Here is a 22157-nt window from a genome sequence, read left to right as displayed (position 1 = left end):
TGGCATTCTCAGAAGGCTGCCCTCCCGGCTGGATCAATACTTTGAGTTAACTGACTGTGCCACCAAAGCTCTGGGCTCCTTCTCTCTCTGTCTGTAGCTGGAGTTCTTCCCTATGGATACTTCCTGGTCCTACTCCCTGCATTACCTTTCTCATTAGCATTCATTATTTTGTAGCACCCCTCTCTCAGGAGCCCATTACCGCTGCAAGCCACACACCTGTAGTTGTTGGGCTCTGAGCCCAATTTCACAGCTTAGTTGACCTGGCTCACCATTCATCCACAGCCTCAATTCAAATTCTCATTCACAGAGGTAAATATCCCGTCTCTTTGCAGAAATTCTCACACTTAATTCCAAACTAAGGTGAGTTAGTTCTGGTTCATTAGCCTGAAATTATAGTCGATGTCTACCTAAGGGGGCCTTCTGAATCACAAAGTTTAAAACAAGCCCCAGATAGCTGTGTCTCACTGGATCTATTATGAAACACGGCCAGGCTAGCGACAAATGGATTAGTGAAGCAAACTATTGGAGGTTCAATGGGGGAGAGAACCACCCTTCGGTGAAACTCATAAAGATGCTGTGTAAACATTGGCGCCAGCTTGTTCAGCACTCCAATTGTAAGTGGTAGTCAATGCATGGTGTGAACCTGTCCTTGATTTCAGCCAATATGAAGAGAGTAGAAATCGTCCCTGAACAGTCTCGAGTGACAGACACTTAAGAAGAGAATAAAAGATACCCACAATGTCATTTTTTTGCATATCACTGTGTTGCTCCTCTCAATGGAGTCAATGTTAGAATGACATGTGAGGCGGACTTTGTAGACAGGGAGAGAAGAGAGGAAAGAGAGAGGCCGGGAGGAATGGGGGAGAGATAGATAGATAGATAGATAGATAGATAGATAGATAGATAGATAGATAGATAGATAGATAATATGAATATGCTATAGTACGAATAAGAATATGAACGAGAGATCCTTCTAGAAGTATTGTACCTGGAAGCCTGGAGGCCCTGGAAGCCCAGGGTCACCTTTGCCATTGAGTTCCCTGTCTTCTCCTTGAGCAGGCTCACCCTTGGAAACAGAGACAGTCAGTCATCAACCCCAATCAACTTTATATTTTGAACACCCCCTCCCCCCAATTGAGTGCTTATTCAAGGTTCTACCTCCTTAAAGCTGAACACTTGTGAGGGTATATACACTTAGAGAAGCATTTTGCAAATGTGCGGATCATTCCTTTTTGAAGCATTCAAAGAACTCATTAAAATATTTGTTAGCCTCTATAAATTATATATAATGATGAATTGTGACGTCTATGCACTTGTATAGAAAACTCCTTTTGACTGTATTCCCTCTCACTACCCACCTTTCCTCCTGCTGATTATAGTTCACCCCATACTTTCCCACCACACAAGTGTATGTGTGTGTGTTTGTGTGTGTGCGCACACGCCCACACACGCACCCACGTACACGTGAGTTTAATTAAGGTTTCTTATAGGACCACGGCTGAGGGGCTATTTATATATGCTCATGGACAACTTACCAATGGCTACACCACTGAGGAAAATCTCTCTCCTTCCCCAGCAACCATTAGCTTCCTATAGCTCCTCGAGCGAAGGTGGGGTTTCACAAGCCCCTCCTCCCACTTTTCTACTATTCTTAAAAATCTGTCAACTTGTGATGATAGAAGGAAAAAGAATAATAAATCACTTCCCAAGACACCCAACGTGGTAGTAATTCTTAACCTAGAATGTGGAGTCTCAAACATGAGATCAGTTTCTTGCCACTTGATTCTCCTTCTTGAAAGAATGGCATAACCATTCAAAGACCTGTCTATGGTGAGAGTCAGAAGAATTTGCTCAATAGGAGACAGTGCCATGTTTTAATTTCTCCAGTATCTGAATTATTAATACCAAGACCTGGATTATGAGGTCAGTGTGTTATAGTTTATATTTCACTAATTAATTGAAATATTTTTTCATACATATGGTTAGAGATAGTCAGTAATAGTAGATGACAAATGACTTACTTTTTGTCCTTTCAAACCAGCAGGACCCTGGGAAAGAAGCAACGCATTAGCGCCCAGAGGCCAAATAAATCCATACACTTGATCTTGTCTCTACTTCCTTATATTGCCTGCTGGCCCCATAACATTCTAACATTCTTGCTACTGGCTTTCAACGTCCTCAAATTTGCACATTTCAACAGATCAACAGTTTCTTCTCCATCTTCTGCCTCCCTCCAGTACAGACAGCCTTTCTTTCATCTTGCCTGCAAATTTATATCCTGTTCTTCTCCCGCCTACTCTCTAGTTCCGTTTATGCCTCCCAGCTCCTTCCTGCCATGGAACCACTGCTTTCCAAGGTCAGCAATGACTTCATGTCATTTGCTAAGACCAAGTCATTAGTTCTTGTATTACCAAGCCTTTCAGCATCCTTGGGTTGCCCCATCCTTCACTGAAGTCAGTTTCCCCAGGACTTCTATTCTGTACTCTTTCTGGTTTGCTCTCTGCCATTAGGGCCTTTCCTCCTTTCCCTGCCTGCTCATTCCTCCTGACATTGAGGTTACATGCTGAAGTCAAGTCTGACTTCCCATTCATTGCTCCCTATGCTCTCTCTGAATTGCTGGAGGCTTCACCTCACATCCTCTCCTCCAGTCTGTCTGCTTATTATACATCTTTGTGTGGATACGTCAAGTAAAACAAAGCCTTAATGTCTAAATGTGACCTCATAACCTTCTGCCTTCCTTCCTTCCTTCTTTCCTTTCTTCCCTCCTTTTCTTCCTTCTTTCCTTCTTCCTCTCTTTTTTCTTTTTCTTTCTCTCTGTCTCTTTTTTTCTTTTTCTTCAGAGTCTGATAACGTCTTATCCTTGCCCATATCATGAGGGGCTTGTGTACACAGCACACAGAATGGACTACTTTCATCCATAATTTATGTTTGTGATATGGAGAGAGCGATGGAGACTTACTGGGAGCCCCGAATAGCCTGGTGTCCCGGGAATGCCTGGGAATCCTTGTTCACCCTAGAAGACACGGAGAGTTTGTTGGAATTCTTAGCTGTGCTAGACCGTCCCACGCGGGTAGCTATCCCCGAGTGGCCCCTCCATCCAATTGTCAATGCGGTTGACAACTCTAGGCAAACCAATTCAAATTCTTGATGGTTGCTGCTTAGAGGGCCGAGGGCCAGAAACCCATTATCTTAGTTGAGAGTAAGATCGGGTCGACTGCTCCTCAAATTGAGCATAAACAGCAGCCTAATTGTGCCAAGAACTTTTTAATTGCTGCTGTTGGAACTTTGGTAATTAGTTCGCTTGTGGCCACCCTTCTAGGGGGGAGGGCAGGGCTCTGCTGGGACACAATAGAGGCAAGAGGGCCCTTCAACGCTCAGGTTTTCCTTTCCAGACACTAACTTTGTTCTCGAAGCTTTAGTCTCTGATTGGCACCTACAACTTCTGATGCAAGAGAGTCATTGAGCTTCTGTGCGAATTGATTGGAAAACTCCCTTAAATCCATATGTAAGGAGCAAGGAAGCAATTGATATTCAATCATGCTGTTGATGCTGATTTAAAGAATGCTACTAGAAAGTCCATTTCCATTTCACTACATCCTCTTCCTCGCCCTTTCATCCAGCAATGCTCTCGCTAACCACCCATGCGAGCAGGACATACCTTAGAACCATTGCATCCTGGTAAACCAGCCAGCCCGGGAGGCCCAGGATGGCCTGGGATGCCCTAGAAAGAGAGCAAGACTCACTGACAAAGACAGAGGCAGCGTCACCAGCCCCAGGACCCTGCAAAAAAGGCAGGACTCAAGAAAAATGAGGAGTGGTTTTAAATGGCTATTGGCTAGAAATGGTTGCTTCAATGCTTACATGGCAAATTTAAATTGTAGATCTTTGATATAATTTAATATCACAGGAAAGGAAACATGCTAAGATAAAGATTGTTGGGTGAGATGTGGATATTTTAGACAAAAATCTAGGAAACAGAAAGTGGGATTGCATGGCATGCTGTTCTGAGAGAGGAAGGGAGGGAAGAGGACAGAATAGTCACCGAGGGGACTGTGGCATTGTTCTGTGCTACAAACCAGGCTGTTCTAGTTTGTTCTACCGCTGCTACTCAGTTCTGCTCAGGGGTCATACAAATCCACACTCCTCATGGTCAGTCCTAGGGTGTGTTTTCTTCTTGTAAAGAGTGTGTCAGACATGCTTCTGTGTGTGACTTTTCTAACATTTTAATTAAGATGATCATGTGAGTAAGTGCACACACAAATGTACACATACATGCACATATATGTGCATATGTACAATGCATACATATACATACACACATGTTAGACACACATATACACATATACAAATATACACACACATATACATACAGGCATACATACACAACACACATAAACTTATACGCAAAAATATATACACATACATATACACACAATATATGCACAAACATACAGGCATATACAGATGTACACACATACATGCACACATACGCACATAATACATATGCAAACATACATACACACATATGCTTCTAATTACTTACTGGAAGTCCAGGAGGACCTGAAAATCCTGGTAATCCAGTTATTCCCTAAACATAAGCAAAAGAGGAAGGGATAGAGAGAAAAACAGTTAAAAATGTTCATCCTATAAACATAAAATTATTCGCCATTTCAATGATCATTCCTTTGCAGCTATGTATTGAGTATATCAAAAGGTGATTCAAAAAACAAACAAAAAGGCTTGACAAACCTTTGTACATCTGGCCTTGGCAGCTTTTGCTTTGCTTGGTGAGAGTCGCTCTTGCTATGCGTGTGGCCTCGACTGGTCTCGAGCTCACTGTGTATATATCCAGGGCTTTGTTCGTGCTTGTGAACTTTTGCCCCTGCCTCCCATTTGTAAACCTGGGGTGTGTGTGTGTGTGTGTGCACATGTGTGCATGCATGTGTGTGTATGCACGTCTGTGTGCATGTGTGTGTGTGTCTCTGTGTGCCTGTGTGTGTGTGTGTGTCTGTGTCTCTGTGTGTGTGTGTGCATGTGTGTGTGTGTCTGTGTCTCTGTGTGTGTGTGTGTGTCTGTGTCTCTGTGTGTGTGTGTGTGCATGTGTGTGTGTGTCTGTGTCTGTGTGTGTGTGTGCATGTGTGTGTGTGTCTGTGTCTCTGTGTGTGGTGTTTGTGACACAGTAAACTCGTGGAGATCAGAGGACAACTTTGGGGGAGTTTTTTCTGTTTCTCACCTTGTTGGGGCAGGGCCTCTCTTGATATTTCTGCCATCCAACACTCAGGGTGGCAGCCCATCTCCTATATCCACCTCCTGTTTGGATATATGAGTACTGGGATTGTGCACTACTGAATCTGTTTTTTTTTTTAATATAATAGCTTCCTGGTATTGAACTCAGATCATCAGGCTCACAAGCGCTTTCCCCTGTGGGAAGTTTTACAGTATAAAACTCTTAAGAGGGGCTGTTATGGTTGCTTTGGCTGTGGGGAATTATTTTTTTGTTTGTTCTTTGAGATAAGGGCTCACTCTAATAGCCCAGCCTAGCCTGGAAATATCGCTAGGCAGCCCAGCCTCAAATTTACAGCAATCCTCCTGCCTCAGCCTCCTGAGTGCTTAGGTTGTAGGTGTGAGTCACTACACCTGGCTGAAATTCATTTTTAAGGTATATTTTACATGCAGTAAAATGTTTATGCTCTGTGAAAAGCAAGGATTTTTAATATATATCCTTCTTTCCCTCCTTTCATCCCTCCTTCCCTCCTTCCTTCATTCCTTCCTTCCTTCTTTCCTGCCTGCCTTCCCTTCCTTCATTCCCTTCCCTTTCCCTTCCATCTTTCCTCCCTCTCTCCCTCCCTCCCTCCTTCCTTTCTTTTTTCCTGCCTGCCTTCTTTCCTTCCGTGCCTTCCCTACCTTCCCGTTCCTGCCTTCCTTCGTTCCTTCATTCTCTCTCTCCCTCCCTCCTTCCCTCCCTCCCTCCTTCCCTCCCTCCTTCCTTTCTTTTTTCCTGCCTGCCTTCTTTCCTTCCATGCCTTCCCTACCTTCCCGTTCCTTCCTTCCTTTGTTCCTTCATTCTCTCCCTCCCTCCCTCCCTCCCTCCCTCCCTCCCTCCCTTCCTTCTTGAGTCTTGCTATGTTGCTCATGCTGTCCTTAATTCCCACTCCTCCTGCCCTGTCGCTAGAGTGGTGGGATGCGAGACATGCACCACCAAGGCTGGATACTCACGGTTGCTTCACAATCACTTCTACCTCAAACAGGACCAGCATCTCCATCACTCTTGAAAGTCCTCTTGAGCCCTTGCCCCACCAGGTCACATCTGCCCCTAAGTTGGTGACCATTATTTTGATCTCAGCTAGTGGTTTAATTTTCCTGTCCTCAAACTCAATCTGGGGAGCTAGACACAATGGACAGCCTCCTCTCTGACATTTGAATAATGTTTCCTACGAGACGATTGTTAGTGTTCAACCAACAATCAGACCAGATGGGTGGAACTACTAACCCTGATGCCTTTGGGGCCAGTGAGCCCTGGAAGTCCTGGAGAGCCCTAGATCCAAGTGGAAAAAGGAAAAGTCAGTACAGCAAAAACCTTTTTGGTGGTACCACACACATACACACACACACACACACACACACACACACACACACACACACACACACACACTGGACGCTCCAGGCTGGTCTCCACGGGTACTACGCCACCCCGTCTCCCCCACACACCGGACACCCCAGGCTGGTCTCCACGCTGAGCAGTTTTCCTCCTGTGAATATTTCCCTGTTGATAAATCTTGATCACTTGATCCATTCAAGTACCAATCAGAATGGACAAACAAAACTGCATTTATACTCTTGCTACTCAGAAGTGTCATCAGGGACCAATGACTTGGCATCAAACTGGGAACAGTCCCGCCCCTTTTCCTCATCCCAGGCATATTGATTCAGAATCCACATTTCATCAGGATTTTGTTGGGGTTCTCCTGCACTGGAAAGTGCTGCGAGCCTGTAAAAGACTCACATTAGCCCAGCAGCTTCTGAGGTCTGATAAGGAAGAACGCCGTGGTTAGAACGGCCAAGGAGGGCAGCAGCTGGTGATTCCATGCAGGAGAAATAACACTTCATAGCGAAAGGTGCCTGACACGTAGGAGAAAATAAATAACAAAGCAAGGACTGCCTGTACCACACATGACTTTCTTTCCAGCGCATCCCAGTTTGAGGCCCCCTTTCATAGGGAATAACCTTAAATGGAGAATATTTTAGCTACACTACTTGCTGTGAAAGCATCATTGTGCGAAAGCTGTTTTCGTCATTCCAGAGAGTTTCAATTTTTTTTTTTCTTTTTGAGAAAAGGCTGTTACAGAGTCTTCTGAGATTGGACTGTCTAGGCCAAAGTCAACCCTTCCCTTCTGAGGTGGAATTCCTGGGTGCAAGGTCATGTTCAAGGCTGTCTCTTTCCCTGGGTGGGAGCTGTTTTGTTACGCCTAGGTCGGAAAAGTAGACAGATTTGCAGGTTCTACTTCCCTGTAGTAAATCCTCTTGTGCAGAAAATAACACCGAGAAAGGAAGCCTATAAATCTGAAAGGTAATTTGGCAAGATTTTAATGTTTTCTGGTTGTTTGCCTCAGTCAAGTTCTCCCTTGGGGCTGTATGTATCTCTAAGCTATGTTTGAAAATAAGGTCTCATGACATGACAGGCATTTCCTGGGTTAGTTTTTGTGGGGTATCTGCCCAACGTGCAATCTGAACGAGGCAGCATGGCGCTAGCAACTCTAATTGCAAGTGGTATTCCTCAAGGGGTGCTGAAGGCAAGCCAGCAGAGTAGAGCATAGGGAACGAAAGAAGAAAGGAGTTCTCGGCTGCTCTACCTGTAGGCTTCACACACCGAAAATACTTGGACCAGAGAAACGAAGGGAAATGCAAGCCCGAGCCCTGAAAATAGTCAGTGGAATAACCAGAGTTTTAAAAAATGTGAGTGTGTATGTGCATGCGTGTGTGTGTGTGTATGTGTGTGTGTGTGTGTGTGTGTGTGTGTTATGCATGTATGTGGAAGCCAGATTTGGCATTTGGTATCTTTCTCTATTGTTCTGCATCTTACGTTTTCAAACAGAGACTCCAACTGAACTGAGAGTGTTAATTGGTTCAGTTAGGTTGGCTGGTTATTGAGCTCCACAGATCCTTTCTCTGTCTCTCTGCTCCCAGCTCTGGGATTTAGATGTACATTGCTGTGTCTGGCTTTCCCAGAGGTGCTGGGGATCTGAACTCAGGTCCCTATGCTTATATAGCCAGTACATTTTACCTTCTTAGCCATCTTTCCCATCCTAGCTAATTCAAGATTAGCATCAGAAGAAGAAAAGGAGGAAGAATAACACTGGCTTGGACCAGACAGACAGGAATGGTAGAATCCCTGGGCATCAGGCTTGGTTTTGTAAACTGTAAGTATGGCTTTCGTCGCTTAGGTGTGGTCACAGATACTTGTCTCTGCCTTTAGTGCTTGGCCTATAGCTCCTAAGATCCTTCATCCTTCCTTAGAGGTTGGGATACAAGGATTGTCTTTAGCCTCCTAATATTTGACTCCTCATATAGAGCTACCAGGTCCCTCGGAATCCCCCAACACATCGAGAGACATCTTTTGATGAGGGGATTTTTGGCAGGCTCCTGGCTTGGGGCTGGTCACCAGAAAGGCTAATCCCCGATTAGAAGCTAGGAGTCTCTGGTTGCAGCCCCACTGTCTAGGCTGAGGAGAGGCTCCTGCCTCCTAGAGGAAGTGCCTGCAAAAGTCTCTAGTCTGAGGTGATTACGGAGAGCTCTGGGCAGGCGGGCATCCATGAACCACAAGAGCGAGACACTTCACTTCCAGGGGACAGAAGTGCCTACACTGGAACCTTCAGTGAACCCTATGTGTCTATTCACATGTGTCCTTTATAATGAGGTGGTGAACAGAAAGGTCTCCTTGAGTTCTGTGTATGCATCACAGTGCCAACATGAGGAATACACAAAATACGGGGAGGAATAATTGGGTCAGTGCTAGGATTGGGGTAAAAATATCACTTAAGTGTTCTATGCATTTTTCTAATAGATATGTCAATACAGTTTGCAACTTTGAAAGATTCCACGAAGATCAATTACAATGATTTTTTTGATAGGTTATAGTTTACAGCTTGCTGGAGACTAGTAGTCAGGGGAGTTTGTGTGCGTGAGAGCACCCGAATCTGTCTAGTTAATGTCACCAGTAGGAAGGTATGAGCAGCGGATCTCATGGTGCGGTTATTTAGCAAATCCTCTCGGGTGTTCATTGAAACGAGACCTTTGTGTGTCACACCCTTCAGGGTAAAGATGTGTGACAAGTGTGAGGGTGACAGTCTCTGTTATAGACCTTAGAAGCCTGATGCTTAACAGACCCCTCAAAGGTGGAGGTGGCTACGGAGACAGGAAGAGAATCAGGAAAAGCGACTTCCAAAACCAAAGGCAGACAGATGTCTCCAGACCCACTCGTTTGGAGTCAAAGAAGAGGTTTGTGTCAAGTAAAGACACAAAAGCACCCTCTCAGGGGCCATTTGGAGGTCACTGGCTAAGGGGAGGTGAGCAGGAGACCAACAGGTACCACATTAACTATTTCTTCGAGAACCTGACCTATGGAAAAGACAAGGAGAGGTGGACAACCTTTGGTTAGGGTACCTGAGGATCTAGATGAAGGTATAAGCCAGTATAGAAGAATACTTGCATATTTTAGCGCTAAAAGAGAAGAGACAGCGCCAAAAGCATAGTTCAAAGGTCCCTTAGAGAGGAGGTGCTCCTGGACTACGGTCATGGTGGGAACCCCAGTGGTCAGCGCACAGGTGGAAAGACAGGTCTTCAGTGAAGGAGGAAAGACCTCATCTTCCCGTGTAAGACAAGCTTGGCCAGATTCATGGCTAGAAACTACACGGGGTCTGGGTGACTAAGAATGTACCTCCGAAAGCTCAGCTAGGATAGGAAACCAAGGATTTGTTTTTCATCCACCAGGTGGCTATGATGGGAAATTCTCTTCAGGGCCTCCGTGGTCTATGTGGTGGGCATAAAAAGGGGGTTGGTAAACAGAGTATTAACAAAGCTTTAAGGGTGACATACCTTGGGTCCCTGTAGTCCAGGCAAGCCTTCAGGACCTGGAAATCCTTTCTGGCCAGGTAAACCAGGGGGCCCAGCATAGCCTTTCTCCCCCTGTTAAAACCAAAATGGAAAAAGAAGCAAGCAGCAATGAGCCAGCAACACACTGCGCCACACCCCAGCCTTCTCTTCTTCATGGTGTTCTTCTCTTGCATCAAAGAGTCAATAATCGCACTCAGCATCCAGGAAAACCATCATCTAGAGACACACGTCCATAGGCTTCAAAGTGATGCCCATGTCCTTGTAGAGAATGACTTTTCCCAGATGGTAAACCTACTACTCAGGATAGAGGTTAGAAGGGAAGGAACCAAGAATGGAAAGAACAGTATGTTTAGAAAATTAAGGTTAGGCTGGGCAGTGGTGGCGCACGCCTTTAATCCCAGCACTCGGGAGGCAGAGGCAGGCAGATCTCTGTGAGTTCGAGGCCAGCCTGGTCTACAAGAGCTAGTTCCAGGACAGGAACCAAAAACCTACAGAGAAACCCTGTCTCAAAAATCCAAATAAATAAATAAATAAATAAAAATAAAATTAAGTTTAGTGGAGTGTGTTTATTAAGGCATGGAGATGGTGAAGGTGAGGTGGAAAGCCTTGTTTTGAGGTCTTAGTAATGACAGAATGAAAACAGAATACCATAGAAGTACAGACTGGAGACCTTTTGTTGTTGCACGGGAATGCATCCCCCAATCAGCTATTTTCATAGGAGCTGCAGGAGAGGTGTCAAGGGCAACATCATGATCTTGTAGGTGGAGCTAAATGATGCTATGGGTCCTAGTAGAATTGAGTTTTTTTTTAAAAAAAAAAGCCTTCCCATGGATGTGAACACCAAGAAATAGTCTTAATAGGTAAGGCCACTAGTTAATTTGTTTTGTTACAACTGGTAAATGCAACAAATAAATAAATAGATAAATAACTACATAAAGCCACAGAAAAGATTGAACGTCTGGCCCTTTCCACTGGTATGTAGGCAAGCGCACCTTCTAAACAGAGACAGAAGTGGATTTGCTACACCTCTCAAAGCTCAGTTACTTTCCCATGTTTGAGGACTGCAGTGTGTGTATAGCTGTTAGTTACCATTCATTATTGTTGAATAATTAATTAATGTTTCCGAGGAAGAAGTTTGTAAACAAACAACAAATGCTTTAGCTCTGCCTGTCTTCATTTTCATAAATTGTGAGTTAATGGGGCGAACTGATGAGATTTCACAGCATTCTTTTTCTTTGAATTCTGCAATGGAGCTTTGAATTTTTTTTCCTTGACTGGAGTGCTGCTGCTGGATTTTACCACCAGGGGGCGATCTTGTCCCAGTGCTGCCGCACAGCATCTGTGGGTTTCATTCAATGTTTACATAGAAGCGAGAGAATCAAGTTGTTTTAGTTTCTTCTCTCATGTTTAGCAACATCATAAATATAGTGTATGCTAGGGAGGCGTCTTAAAATGTTCTCTTTCTGCCAACTTGCTACTTATTCAGCCGAGAGAGTTACAGTCTAACTGCCAGTATTTACACAAGGAAGCAGGAGTAGCCAAAGCTTCCTAGAAGGCTTTCAACATTGTTTAAGGTTAATGTTTATATATAATTACTTTAAACGTGGATTTAGGAGACTTTGATAACGTAGTGAAGATCTCCACTACAGAAGAGTAAAGTGTGACAGACTCAAGGCAGCAGGATGTTCTGTTCTTACCTTCTCCCCTTTGGTCCCCACGCACACGCACCGGCCCTTGCCTTTGCAGACGCAGCCCTGGAAAGAGCAATAGAGGACGGTTGATGGATAGCCAGCCCATTTTATGTTCTTTGAATCTTGGACACTTAAACTCCCATGCATGGGACACTGGTATTTCATCAATAAATGTGAAGAGGAAAACCATCCTAGAAAGAGTGTCAAATGACATGGAAGTGTCACCGTTTTTTTGTTTTTTGGACTTGGGAAGTTAGGCAACTTGTTTGTGGAAAAGGAAAAGCTGTTTATGTCTCTCCCTTTTTTCATGATAAGAAAAAGTTGGACTGTCTGAAACTGCCATTGTTGTGGGTGGAAAGTAGTGTAACACTGGCATATTCTTAGCTTCAGTAGAACGTGCGTGCGTGCATGCGCTTGTGTGTGTGTGGGTGCGTGTCTGTGTCTGTGTGTTTGGGTTCAATGCATATTTGTACCTGACTTTCCTGTGTGCAACAAATCTCATATATCATGACTGAACACATAACATGTTCCACAGGTGATTCCAAGCTTCGCTTTCCCTGAAACAACGCTCAAGACTAAAATAGGTGCTCACTGTGTGCCTTTTAGACCTTCACTCACTATGCTGACATCTGAATGATCTTCCTTATGAAAAGAACGAAAGCTACATTACTGAGCTGGGGAAATGCTGTCCTATCTCGTCCCTTTGATACCTCCACATACTCAGCCCTTAGAAACTATGTACAAATCAGCTCTAAAAAATATTGACCACCTACAGAGAAACAAGAATAAAAATAGCTGTACATGGCAGATTTAGTATGTACTTTGACATAAATAATACACTCTGTGGTCATACATGAACCTTTTCCTTCAACGTTTCCTTTAGTTAATACTAACTGCAAAATTAGTCTTCTTCTATAGAAAAATATGATCGATAATTGATAATATCAACTGATAATTGATATTGTACAAAGCTAGGAGGCTGGTAGGTAAATTACAAAGGAAAGAGGGAATTCTATTTGTGTAACTGAAAAGAAAAAGTCTCAACACATAATGAACTGAATATGTTACCTGAGGGGATGACGGGGGCTTTTGGGCCATTCACAGAGGTGAGTGTGTGGGGGGGGGTGACTTCCACTCCTCCCACCCTCACCCATTCATAAACATTGTGATTTATATGAATGGGAAGTAGCTGACTGAGGCGCTGATAGCCTCCCTGAGGTTTGGTTATTTGATATTCTCAGAAGACCAGGTCTTTGTTGTTTTCCTCACAGGTGTTTGGCATGATACAAGCATGTCTTGATGATCTCAGATTTGTCTTTCTGGATTTTTTAACTGTCTACATTCACGTCAGTCATGTGTTTAGCTGCACTCTTATTAGCAATGGCTTCCCTGAACATCCAGGACATCTCATCTCTGCCCCATGACTAACTGAATCAGAACCTTAGGGCCAGCTCTCAGGAATCTGTTTCATGAAGGCCTCTTGCTGGTAGTGATTTCTTTCTCACAGTTGAGGACTCCATCACTGAGTGCACTTGACATAAGTATATGGATAGTTCCCTAGCCAGTGTCTTCAAGTAGAGCATACAAGGAATTCCCTAGCCACTGTTTCCAATAGACAGCAAGAAGCTCTGCCTCTCATCAGCCACAGACACCTGGATCCTGAGCATCTGATCCACAGAAGGGAGAGGTATCTTAGCCATTATCTAAATGGGGCCACAAGGCAGACTATCTATCTATCTATCTATCTATCTATCTATCTATCTATCTATCTATCTATCCATCCATCTATCTACCTATCTATCTATCATCTATTTTGGAGGTTGTATTGGGCTTCCTCTCCTGGGAACCTTTCAGCCAGAGCTTGAGCGAGTAGCTCCTTGCTGATCTCCTTTAGTCTAGACCACATCTCCTCTCTTATCCCTTCTCGTGGATTTTGTAGTTACATGTTTGATGTACATTTTTTTCTGATGCCTGTATGTCCATCCCAGGAGAGAAGGACCCACCCAGCATTGCTCATGCGGATGTCCTATTTGTGCTATACACCCTGGACAAACTCTGCACTGATTGGACGGCAGCTTATGGCTCACCCTGCACTTGGAATTTTAAAGCCCAGGAGTTATGTGATGGTTGTTTGGCAGTTATGGTTGAGGTGAACAAGAACGGAACCGGAGCCTTTAGTTATCTGCATATGTTAAAACCAGTGCAAACTGGAATTGCTTGTTAGTTGTTTGGACTGAAGAAAATTTTAGAAAAACATTAAGTCTATGAGGGCTAAAAAAACAGTACAAGAAACGGCCATATACTATCTCACTTTAGTTCAGCAGCTGTTGGTATAATCTGCTACCCCATTCCTTTTCCCTTTGTCTCTGTTGTTCTCTCCTACTTTCTTTCTTTACACACACACACACACACACACACACACACACACACACACACACCCCTGTCATCAAACAACCCAAAAGCAAATGGCACGCGTGCTGACATGTTACTCCATAGGAGCATGTATTCTTACCTAACCACAGCACGTTAATGAAGAAGCCCAAATGGATATCATCTTAGCACACTTGTTTATTAGAGGATCGTAGTTTATTTAACGTTCTTGATGATGGCAGAAACTTGAAAGCTGTTCACATCTAGCAAATCTTTGATTGTATAGCAGAAACTTCATCACTTAAAAAACATTTCTAGGTTTATGTGTGTTTGTATAATGTATGCTACATGCACCGGTGTAGCCCCAGAGGACAGAAAATTACATATCGTTCCCCAAAGTTGGAGATTATGAAGCCCCAACACACGTGCTAAGAGAGCTGAACTTGGATCACCGTTAACAGAAAACTGTCAGATGACTTGCTGGCTAGTAGAAGGTACAGAGAGTCTGATCTTTCTGGGCGCCAACTCAAAAGACAGGTATCCTATCTTCACAATCTGCCCTGTTCTTATATCTTGCGGCTGCATAGTAGACGTGGCTCCACAGCTAGGTCCACAGCTGTCTCTTTCTGCCTGGGTTAGCAGAACTATTCCAGAATCAGTCAAACAGTCAGGGTGTGGCCTGCCCACATGTCTGCACAACCATGCTGTCTGGGACTTCAGAATGTGTTACGTGACAACTTGCCTACAGGTAGATCTTCCACCTGACTGGACGACCTCCACGTTACAGTAAGAACAGCTCTCTGGCAACTGTTCTGAGGCCCGTGTGATGGCCATAGAGGGACTGGCATGGGACCTCATGAAATAAGGTCCCCAGCGAGTGATCTTTCATGCAAGGTATAAATTCTTTTTATCTTGCCCTCTTCCCTTAAACACAATCTAAACTTTGCAAATATATTTCAATCAGTTGATCGTTAGATTCCTCAACGAAATGATTCAGGAGCCATGGCTAAATCCTTTGCATTCATTTTGATGGACCTGTTTTTTAAAATGCCACAACCACCTTAATGGATGCAACCCATTGATTACTATTCAGAAGTTAACTCCCTTAAAAAGCTATAGGGCCAGCAGCTACCGTTCAACCAACTCCACTGACTGGCTATTTCTCATGCAATAGTTTTATGATTTTTCCTTTTTCAGCAACAAAGTGTCCTTATGCCAAACCTCAAAGAAGTAAGGAGCAGGACGTTCTTAGTAATCAACCCTGCCCTCTCTCCCCTGGAATCAGAATGCTGCCCGAGGCTAGTGCTTTGGCACATTTGAATATTAAATAACTCACCTGGAGGGGGGGCATCATTCTTTTAATGAGTGCATTCATGTTTTATAGCCTCAGAACGCAAGACAAACATTCACTGCAGAGAATCTAAAAGATTTAGAGCCCTGGATCCCATACCCAGTACACACGGGCTACCGTATGTACGTCCTGTGGGTCATCAGTGCAGGTTTCAAGTAGAGTTTGGGGTCAGTTGCCAAAGGCTTCCCCATCATTGGTTCCACCTGAAGAGGAAGGTGTTAAGGTTTGCCTTGTGGCATGTGGCGATTAATGAAAGAAGGGGCCTTGAATTAGCGAGAGAACAAGGGTGTGGAGGGAGGGAGTCAAAGGAGAGATGACCCAACTATGTTATAATCTCAAAAAAAAAAAAAGATTCATCTTGTGATGGTTTGCAGAGGAATAGGGATCAGTGAAAAGCTGCTTACAAATGGCTCTGCACTCAGTAAGGTCTCAGGCACTGGGGACTTTCCCTCTCTGTTCCACACATGACTATTTGCCAAAGGCCAGCCATGTGACTGTCTGACTTTATCTTCAGACAGTGTAAACTAGCCATGTTCCCCTGAAACATTTCCTCCTGAGTTCATCCAACGCCAGAAAACTGGCCTGGACTTCCAGAATAAGGATGAGACTGAAAATTCTTCGTTAGTTCCACAACGGGATCATAGCGTCTGTTACCAGTATCCGTAGAGGATACCAAGTGTATTAGTTGACTAGTTCAATGTTATTTGTACATGGGCACAGATACTGTAACATTTTATTTACTTAATAAAATGTTCCTTAGAAATCTCAGTGGTATCTGATATTCATAATGATGGGTGCCAATTTATATAGGTGATATACAAGCAGCAATTACTCAGCTGCTGCCTGGGCAGCCGGGATAGGCTTTGTCTCAGCTCCCACAGCATCCAAGCATCACCTGTACTCGGTTAAACTTAGCCAGTGTTTGGTGCTGCAGAGTTGGTTCAGTGGTCAGAGTGGATGCCGCTCTTCCAGAGCACTTGAGTTTGGCTCCCGGCATCCATACTGGATGGCTCACAACCACTTGTAACTCTCGCTCCAGGAGATTCAACACCCTCTCAGACCTCTGCAGGCACCCCCCCACACACACACATGTGGCATTTACCCACACAATCACACACATAAAGAAAAATAATAAATTAACAAGCCATCTAATGAGGTACATTGATTCTTACTGTTTATGAAAGGTGCAAGAAATTTATACATACATTTTTACTTCCCATTAATAGAAAACGTTTTTCAGATTCTCCTCCTCCTCTCTGAACATGGCACGTCCCATTTCTGCTGGCTCATGATGTGGAAGTGACCTCCTGCTCCCTCCGTCTCTCCCCACATCCAGCTACCCGGGGTCAGTGGGAGGGGAAGCTGGCATCTTCGGAGTTGGTTCACACTCTAATGAACAGGGCTGCTGACTTTGCATTAACATGATTGACCCTGCCAGTCTCTGTGCCCAGCCAATGGCCCGAGGCAATGGTTTTCGTATGTGAAAAGAAGAGCTGAGCCAGTCCAAGCCAAGCGGTGCCAGACAGGCCCCCACCAACTGTTCTCCGCAGAGTGGCCTCCGCCCAGTGACCTGCAGCTTTGGCAGCTTGCCCTTCAGTGGAGAAGGGTCTGGCGAGGGGTTGCCCGCCCCTCCCATCGTCATCTCCACCGGTACTCCCACCCTTCCCATCTTTCAGCTCCTGCCCAGGGAGATGGCACTCGTCTAGACAACAAACCCCGCCACCCGCTTTGGATTTTCTGAGTGACAGACAAGCCTGCAGTTGAGTGGCATCATGAGTTCTCTGGCATGTTTGGAGATAAACCCTTCGGTAAAGACACGTCCTTCCTGCCTTGTGTATTCCAAAGAGTGAGGTCCGTGTCAGTTACTAGCAACTCCTGTCCCCTAAACTATTTTAAAATCTTTTAGTTTTAAGCATTTCTAATTAGTATACATCTTACTGTGGAGTTTTCAAACAAGCGCTGTTTTTGTTTGACCTGGTGTCCCTTCTTCCCTGTCACCTCCCATCCCTCACACTCTCCTATTTACCCAATCCATAACCTCCTTTCTGCCTTCATGTCCCACATATCCTATAGGTGTCCCTATTACCTCAGCATCTCTTGCTCTCTTCCCCTGAGCTCCTTTTTAGTCTTACAGTCTATATCCATACTTCCTTACTCATCCTCGTTCATATATACTTATGAACGTTATAAGCTCAGGTTCGTGTATAAGGGAGAACATTAGCTTTTTTTTTCTTTCTGAGCTTGTTATTTTGGTTACTATAAAGCTTTCTAGGTTCATCTATTTTCCTGTAAGTTTCCTCACCTTCAGTTTTCCTCAGGTATATTTGTGTGCGTATGAATAGATATGAATATATGAATTCCCTTGTGTATATGCACCGCATTTTCAGCATCCACCCATCCTCTTCCTTTCCAAACAATGCAGCAGTTGACATGGGTTTGCAAGTGCGTGTGTGTCAGGACATGGAGTCTTTGGGGCGTTTATCCAGAAGTGGAACAGCTGGATCTTATGGTAGCTCTAGCTTTAATTTTCGAGAAGCTTCTCTACTGATTTCTGAAACGGCGGAACTAGCTTAGATTCTTGCTCACGGTGAGTAAAGGGTCCACGGTCCCCCCACTTGTGCTGGCGGGTGTCACTGGATTTCTTGATCTTAGCCTTTCTTCATGGGGCATGTGGTGTCTGTATTATGAAGAGTCTGTGTATTGTTCCTTTTTCACATCCCTCAGCCTAAAGAAAGACTCACTGACCTGCACAGATTAGGCTGGGAGGTGCCGAATGGGCCCGAGGTGCCTCTTCTCACTTCCCTGCTCGTCCTGTGAAAGACTGTTGACTTTGTCATCTATTGTTCTAGAATTTTCTCTTCATAGGTGAAAGCAAGCTAATTTTACCTTGTCATGTGTACCAACGGGTCCACTAAAACAATATGATATATTAATGACAGTGTTTTTAGAATCAATAACTCTTAACACGAAAACTTCCCTAAAATCAAATAAAAATGAAAAAAAAAAACCTCAAATAATCTTAACAAAAAAACTTCAAGCAATAGAAAATCCAAACTCCATGCTGGGAAGTGGGTGCCTGAATATTCTGGTTCCTTAGGTCTTTCAGAAATCCCTTTCATGCTATTTAATCTCCCCTGCTTCCCCACTCCCCAGACACGGTGGTTTCTTTGTGTGACAGCTCTGACTTTCCTGGAACTCACTTTGTAGACCAGGCTGGCCTCGAACTCACAGAGATCCGCCTGTTTCTGCCTCCCGAGTGCTGGGATTTAAGGTGTGTGCCACCAGTGCCCGGCTGCTACTTACTCTTTTAAAGTATATGTTTCTTATGTACAAAAGCTGCCTGCCTCCTTGCACTGGTCAGTTGCTGGGGAAATAGTGGCATTCTGCTTGTTGACTTGAGGGTCCTGAGATACTTTGGGGACTGTAGGCGTGTCCAGCACACAGTCTGCAAATGCCATATCACCCAGTGCAGAATGCAAGACTTTTATGCAGCTTTATTTGATAACTTGACTGTGCAATTCTCCATTGTGAATTTTACGTCAATGCATCATGTCACAATATCAAAACACTGGTTGACACCATTCGTCTTACGCAGTGGGTGACCCTGTGTGTAGTAATATCGACTGGCCAGGCAAGATGAGCTCAGTGGAACCACAGGAACCATTCTAGTATGGGGGCAAGGAACTGCTTTCTGGTTGAATTGTATGCCCAGTCCAGGTAAAAGAATTCATGTCCGGAACTGTAAACCTAGCCCGAAGCCTGTGACTGGGGAGGTAACAGGTCCTGGTAGGGCAAGTACTGCTACTGTTTTGTCAAACGGACATGATGCCCGGCAAACTGCCTTATGGCTGGCCACCTTTATGTCTTAGAATAGTTTCGCTGTCAGCTTTGGTCAGGGTGATGAGTCATGACTGCAGAGGCTTGCACTTGGTCAAATATAATGTTAATATAAAGTTAAATGTCTCAGCACAGGTGGAGCAGCTCTGACACTCCTTCCAAGGCTCAGGGAACATTACGGAGAGGGGCAGGAGGAGCGTGGGAATCAGATGAAGGAGGTTGGACAGCAGTATGGAATGCTGGCTTCTGGGCATGTCATGACTCCCACACTCTTGAACTCACAGAGACTGTGGTTACCTGCACAGGATCTTCTCGGGGGCTGTCAGCACCCTGTCATGGCAGGGAGAGACACTCATCGTGTCTCACCCCCTCTGAGGACTTATACACAGGTAAGTGTTGATGGAGAGAGAGAAAGGAGAGAGACAGAGACAGAGGGGGGGGGGATGGAGGGAGATAGACACACACTCAGAGAGAGAATAGCTTCTGTGGAGTTGAAGATGGTTCCTTTTTGAAGAGGAACTCTGGAAGGGGTGGTCAGGGAAGGAGAGGGCTTTTAATCTCAACCTTTCATGTTAAGGGTATTTTATTATTATGTCGCTACTCTGTGCATGTTTTACTTTGCTAACAATTAATGATAAAGGTAAAAAGTCCATCTAGGATAGCTGTTTTGAAAATCAAAACTAACAGTCAAAAGGACAACAAGGCATTCGTTTCAAATATAGAAAGTGCCTTTTCTTTCACATTCAAAGGCCTGTAATTTATTAGTTTTCTCAAACTACTGAACATGCTAAGTTCATCTTAGATGGTATTTTTTTTTTTTAATTTGGAAAACTACTAACTTAGCTTTGAATTCCTTACAGAAAAAGCATGCAGTTAGAGTAAACAGAGGAAAATTTTAAACACAAAGCGATGAAGGCATTTGGTGAAGAAGCTGTAAAGCTGGAAAATTTTTACAGACACACGAAAACCACCGCTGATAGGAGATGGTGACTGAGTTACAGGATGCCAAGACGGCCTCAGCTTCTCCCACCTCATTCTCATTCCAGACCTGGTCCAGATTGCCTTTGGAGCCTACAGCTTTTTATTTGACCTTGGCAAATGACTACACCTCAGTTTGAAGAGATTTTGGAGAGTCACACTACACATTGACTTTTCTGCCTGAAGGGTAGCCTGTGTGAAGAGCCACGGTGCCTGCATTTGTTTTTTTTTTTGGCTGAATTGGGCTCCACCCAAGCTGCTCACTACCCTATCAAACTTCTTCTCCCCCAAGGGACATAGGTGATGCTACCTAAGTAAGAGATGGTGTGGGGTTGGCTATAAGCCAAGGAATCATGACTATGACTCTTAATAAAGGATAAGAAAATCTTGAGTTAGCTTTTTCAAAAACTGTTTTTGTGTGTATGCATGCATATTCGGTGTGTGCGCGTGCGTGTGTGTGCGTTCTGTTTCAATGCCCTTAAAATAAAGTTTTGTATATTTCAGGCTGGCTTCAAACTTGTTTATCTGCCAGCTGGTCCACCTCCCAAGGGCTTGAATCGTGTGTGTGCACGATCACCCTCAGTTTATGTGATGCAGGAAATGCAACCCCGGAATTTGTGCATGTTAAGCAAGCTAGATCCCTACACCCTGAACTTTGCCTCTTATAATGTGAGATATAAATTTATTCAAGATGATTCATTCTAAGTAGCATGCTGGTATGGCAGTCTTGGTTCACGTCACATTGTGATTCAGAAAATTCTCTCTATGATATTTTATTTTCAGTCTCATAATACTCCAGCTATCTAGAGCCAGGATATCCTTACTCACCCAGAACCCCATCCCTGACAAGCAGGCCGAGGCTGGAGTCTGAATTGAAAAAGTGCTTAGCAGATTCACCTGTAAGGGTTCCCCAGACCATACTGACAAAATCCTCAACATATCTACTATTAAAAATAAACTTATCTCCACTTCAAATATCATTACTATTAATTCCTGTGGTATTTATGAAACAATAATATAATATACTTAGTTTGAAAAAATGCAGACTAGTTGGGGTTAGTGTGTAACTCCAAATAAACTTCACAAATTGGATTATGCCAACTTCCTCCATTAAACGTATTTGCTTATCATGAACGTCCATCAGTGCCAAGTCTACACTCATAAACTTAGGATGTTATTTTGTGTTCTGGTGACCACGTTCACCCCCTCCCCCCAGCTTGAGGTGCTGGTCCCCAGGAAGTGTTGTGTGCTATTCTCACCCACAAAAGCTGCCTCCTTGTTCACATTCCTGTGCTTTTCCACATGGTGTGTGGCTGCCATAGCCACTTCTCCATGTCCAGTCCTTTGCTTAGGTAAGTTTGCATATTTGGGAGCTGTCCAAAGGTTAGCCCTTCCTTCTCTAAGTACTCAGAGCAGTTGCCAGTCCCCTCACCTGGGTGGCACATACTGCTCTCAGAACGGCCATCTGTTTCCTGCTTTGTTTCCCTGGTTTTCAGCACCACATGGTTCAGCTTCTCAAGGGAAGACTCATTTTACTCTTCTCTGTGTTCTGACCAGTTCACAGCACCGGGGAAAGATGGGGCTGTTCTTCAGGGAGGAAACCATCCCCTTAGCTCCTACAACTTCACGAGTGTAAGCAGAAGTTCATGTCCTGCCCAGTCTCTCAGCTATTTTGAGTCCCAAAGAAACACACAGAGGCCTACATTAATAATAAACTGGTTGACCCATTAGCTTAGGCTTTTAATTAACTAGTCTTTACAACTTAATTAACCCGTAATTCTTGTCTATGTTAAGTTACATAACCTGGTGCCTTTTCTCAG

The 22157-nt window shown here is 44.2% G+C and overlaps 1 protein-coding gene across 2 annotated transcripts in view; it reads right to left on the bottom strand.

Annotated features, from left to right (window-relative positions):
* Positions 1–22157, bottom strand: part of Col4a3 (collagen type IV alpha 3 chain) — a 128581-nt gene that overhangs the window by 61357 nt on the left and 45067 nt on the right. For both annotated transcript variants that reach the window (XM_075952200.1, XM_075952201.1), the window contains exons 2-9: positions 11808–11864; positions 10093–10182; positions 6491–6535; positions 4544–4588; positions 3659–3721; positions 2960–3013; positions 2022–2048; positions 989–1066 (exon numbers count right to left, since the gene is read on the bottom strand). In XM_075952200.1, coding sequence (XP_075808315.1) covers positions 989–1066; positions 2022–2048; positions 2960–3013; positions 3659–3721; positions 4544–4588; positions 6491–6535; positions 10093–10182; positions 11808–11864 — 459 coding nt within the window. The remainder of the gene's footprint in view (positions 1–988; positions 1067–2021; positions 2049–2959; positions 3014–3658; positions 3722–4543; positions 4589–6490; positions 6536–10092; positions 10183–11807; positions 11865–22157) is intronic.

The sequence above is a fragment of the Microtus pennsylvanicus genome, chromosome 17 (assembly GCF_037038515.1).
Source record: "Microtus pennsylvanicus isolate mMicPen1 chromosome 17, mMicPen1.hap1, whole genome shotgun sequence".
Taxonomy (NCBI): Eukaryota; Metazoa; Chordata; class Mammalia; order Rodentia; family Cricetidae; genus Microtus; species Microtus pennsylvanicus.
Note: the sequence above shows the minus strand (reverse complement) of the source record. Positions and strands in the feature narration are given on the sequence as shown.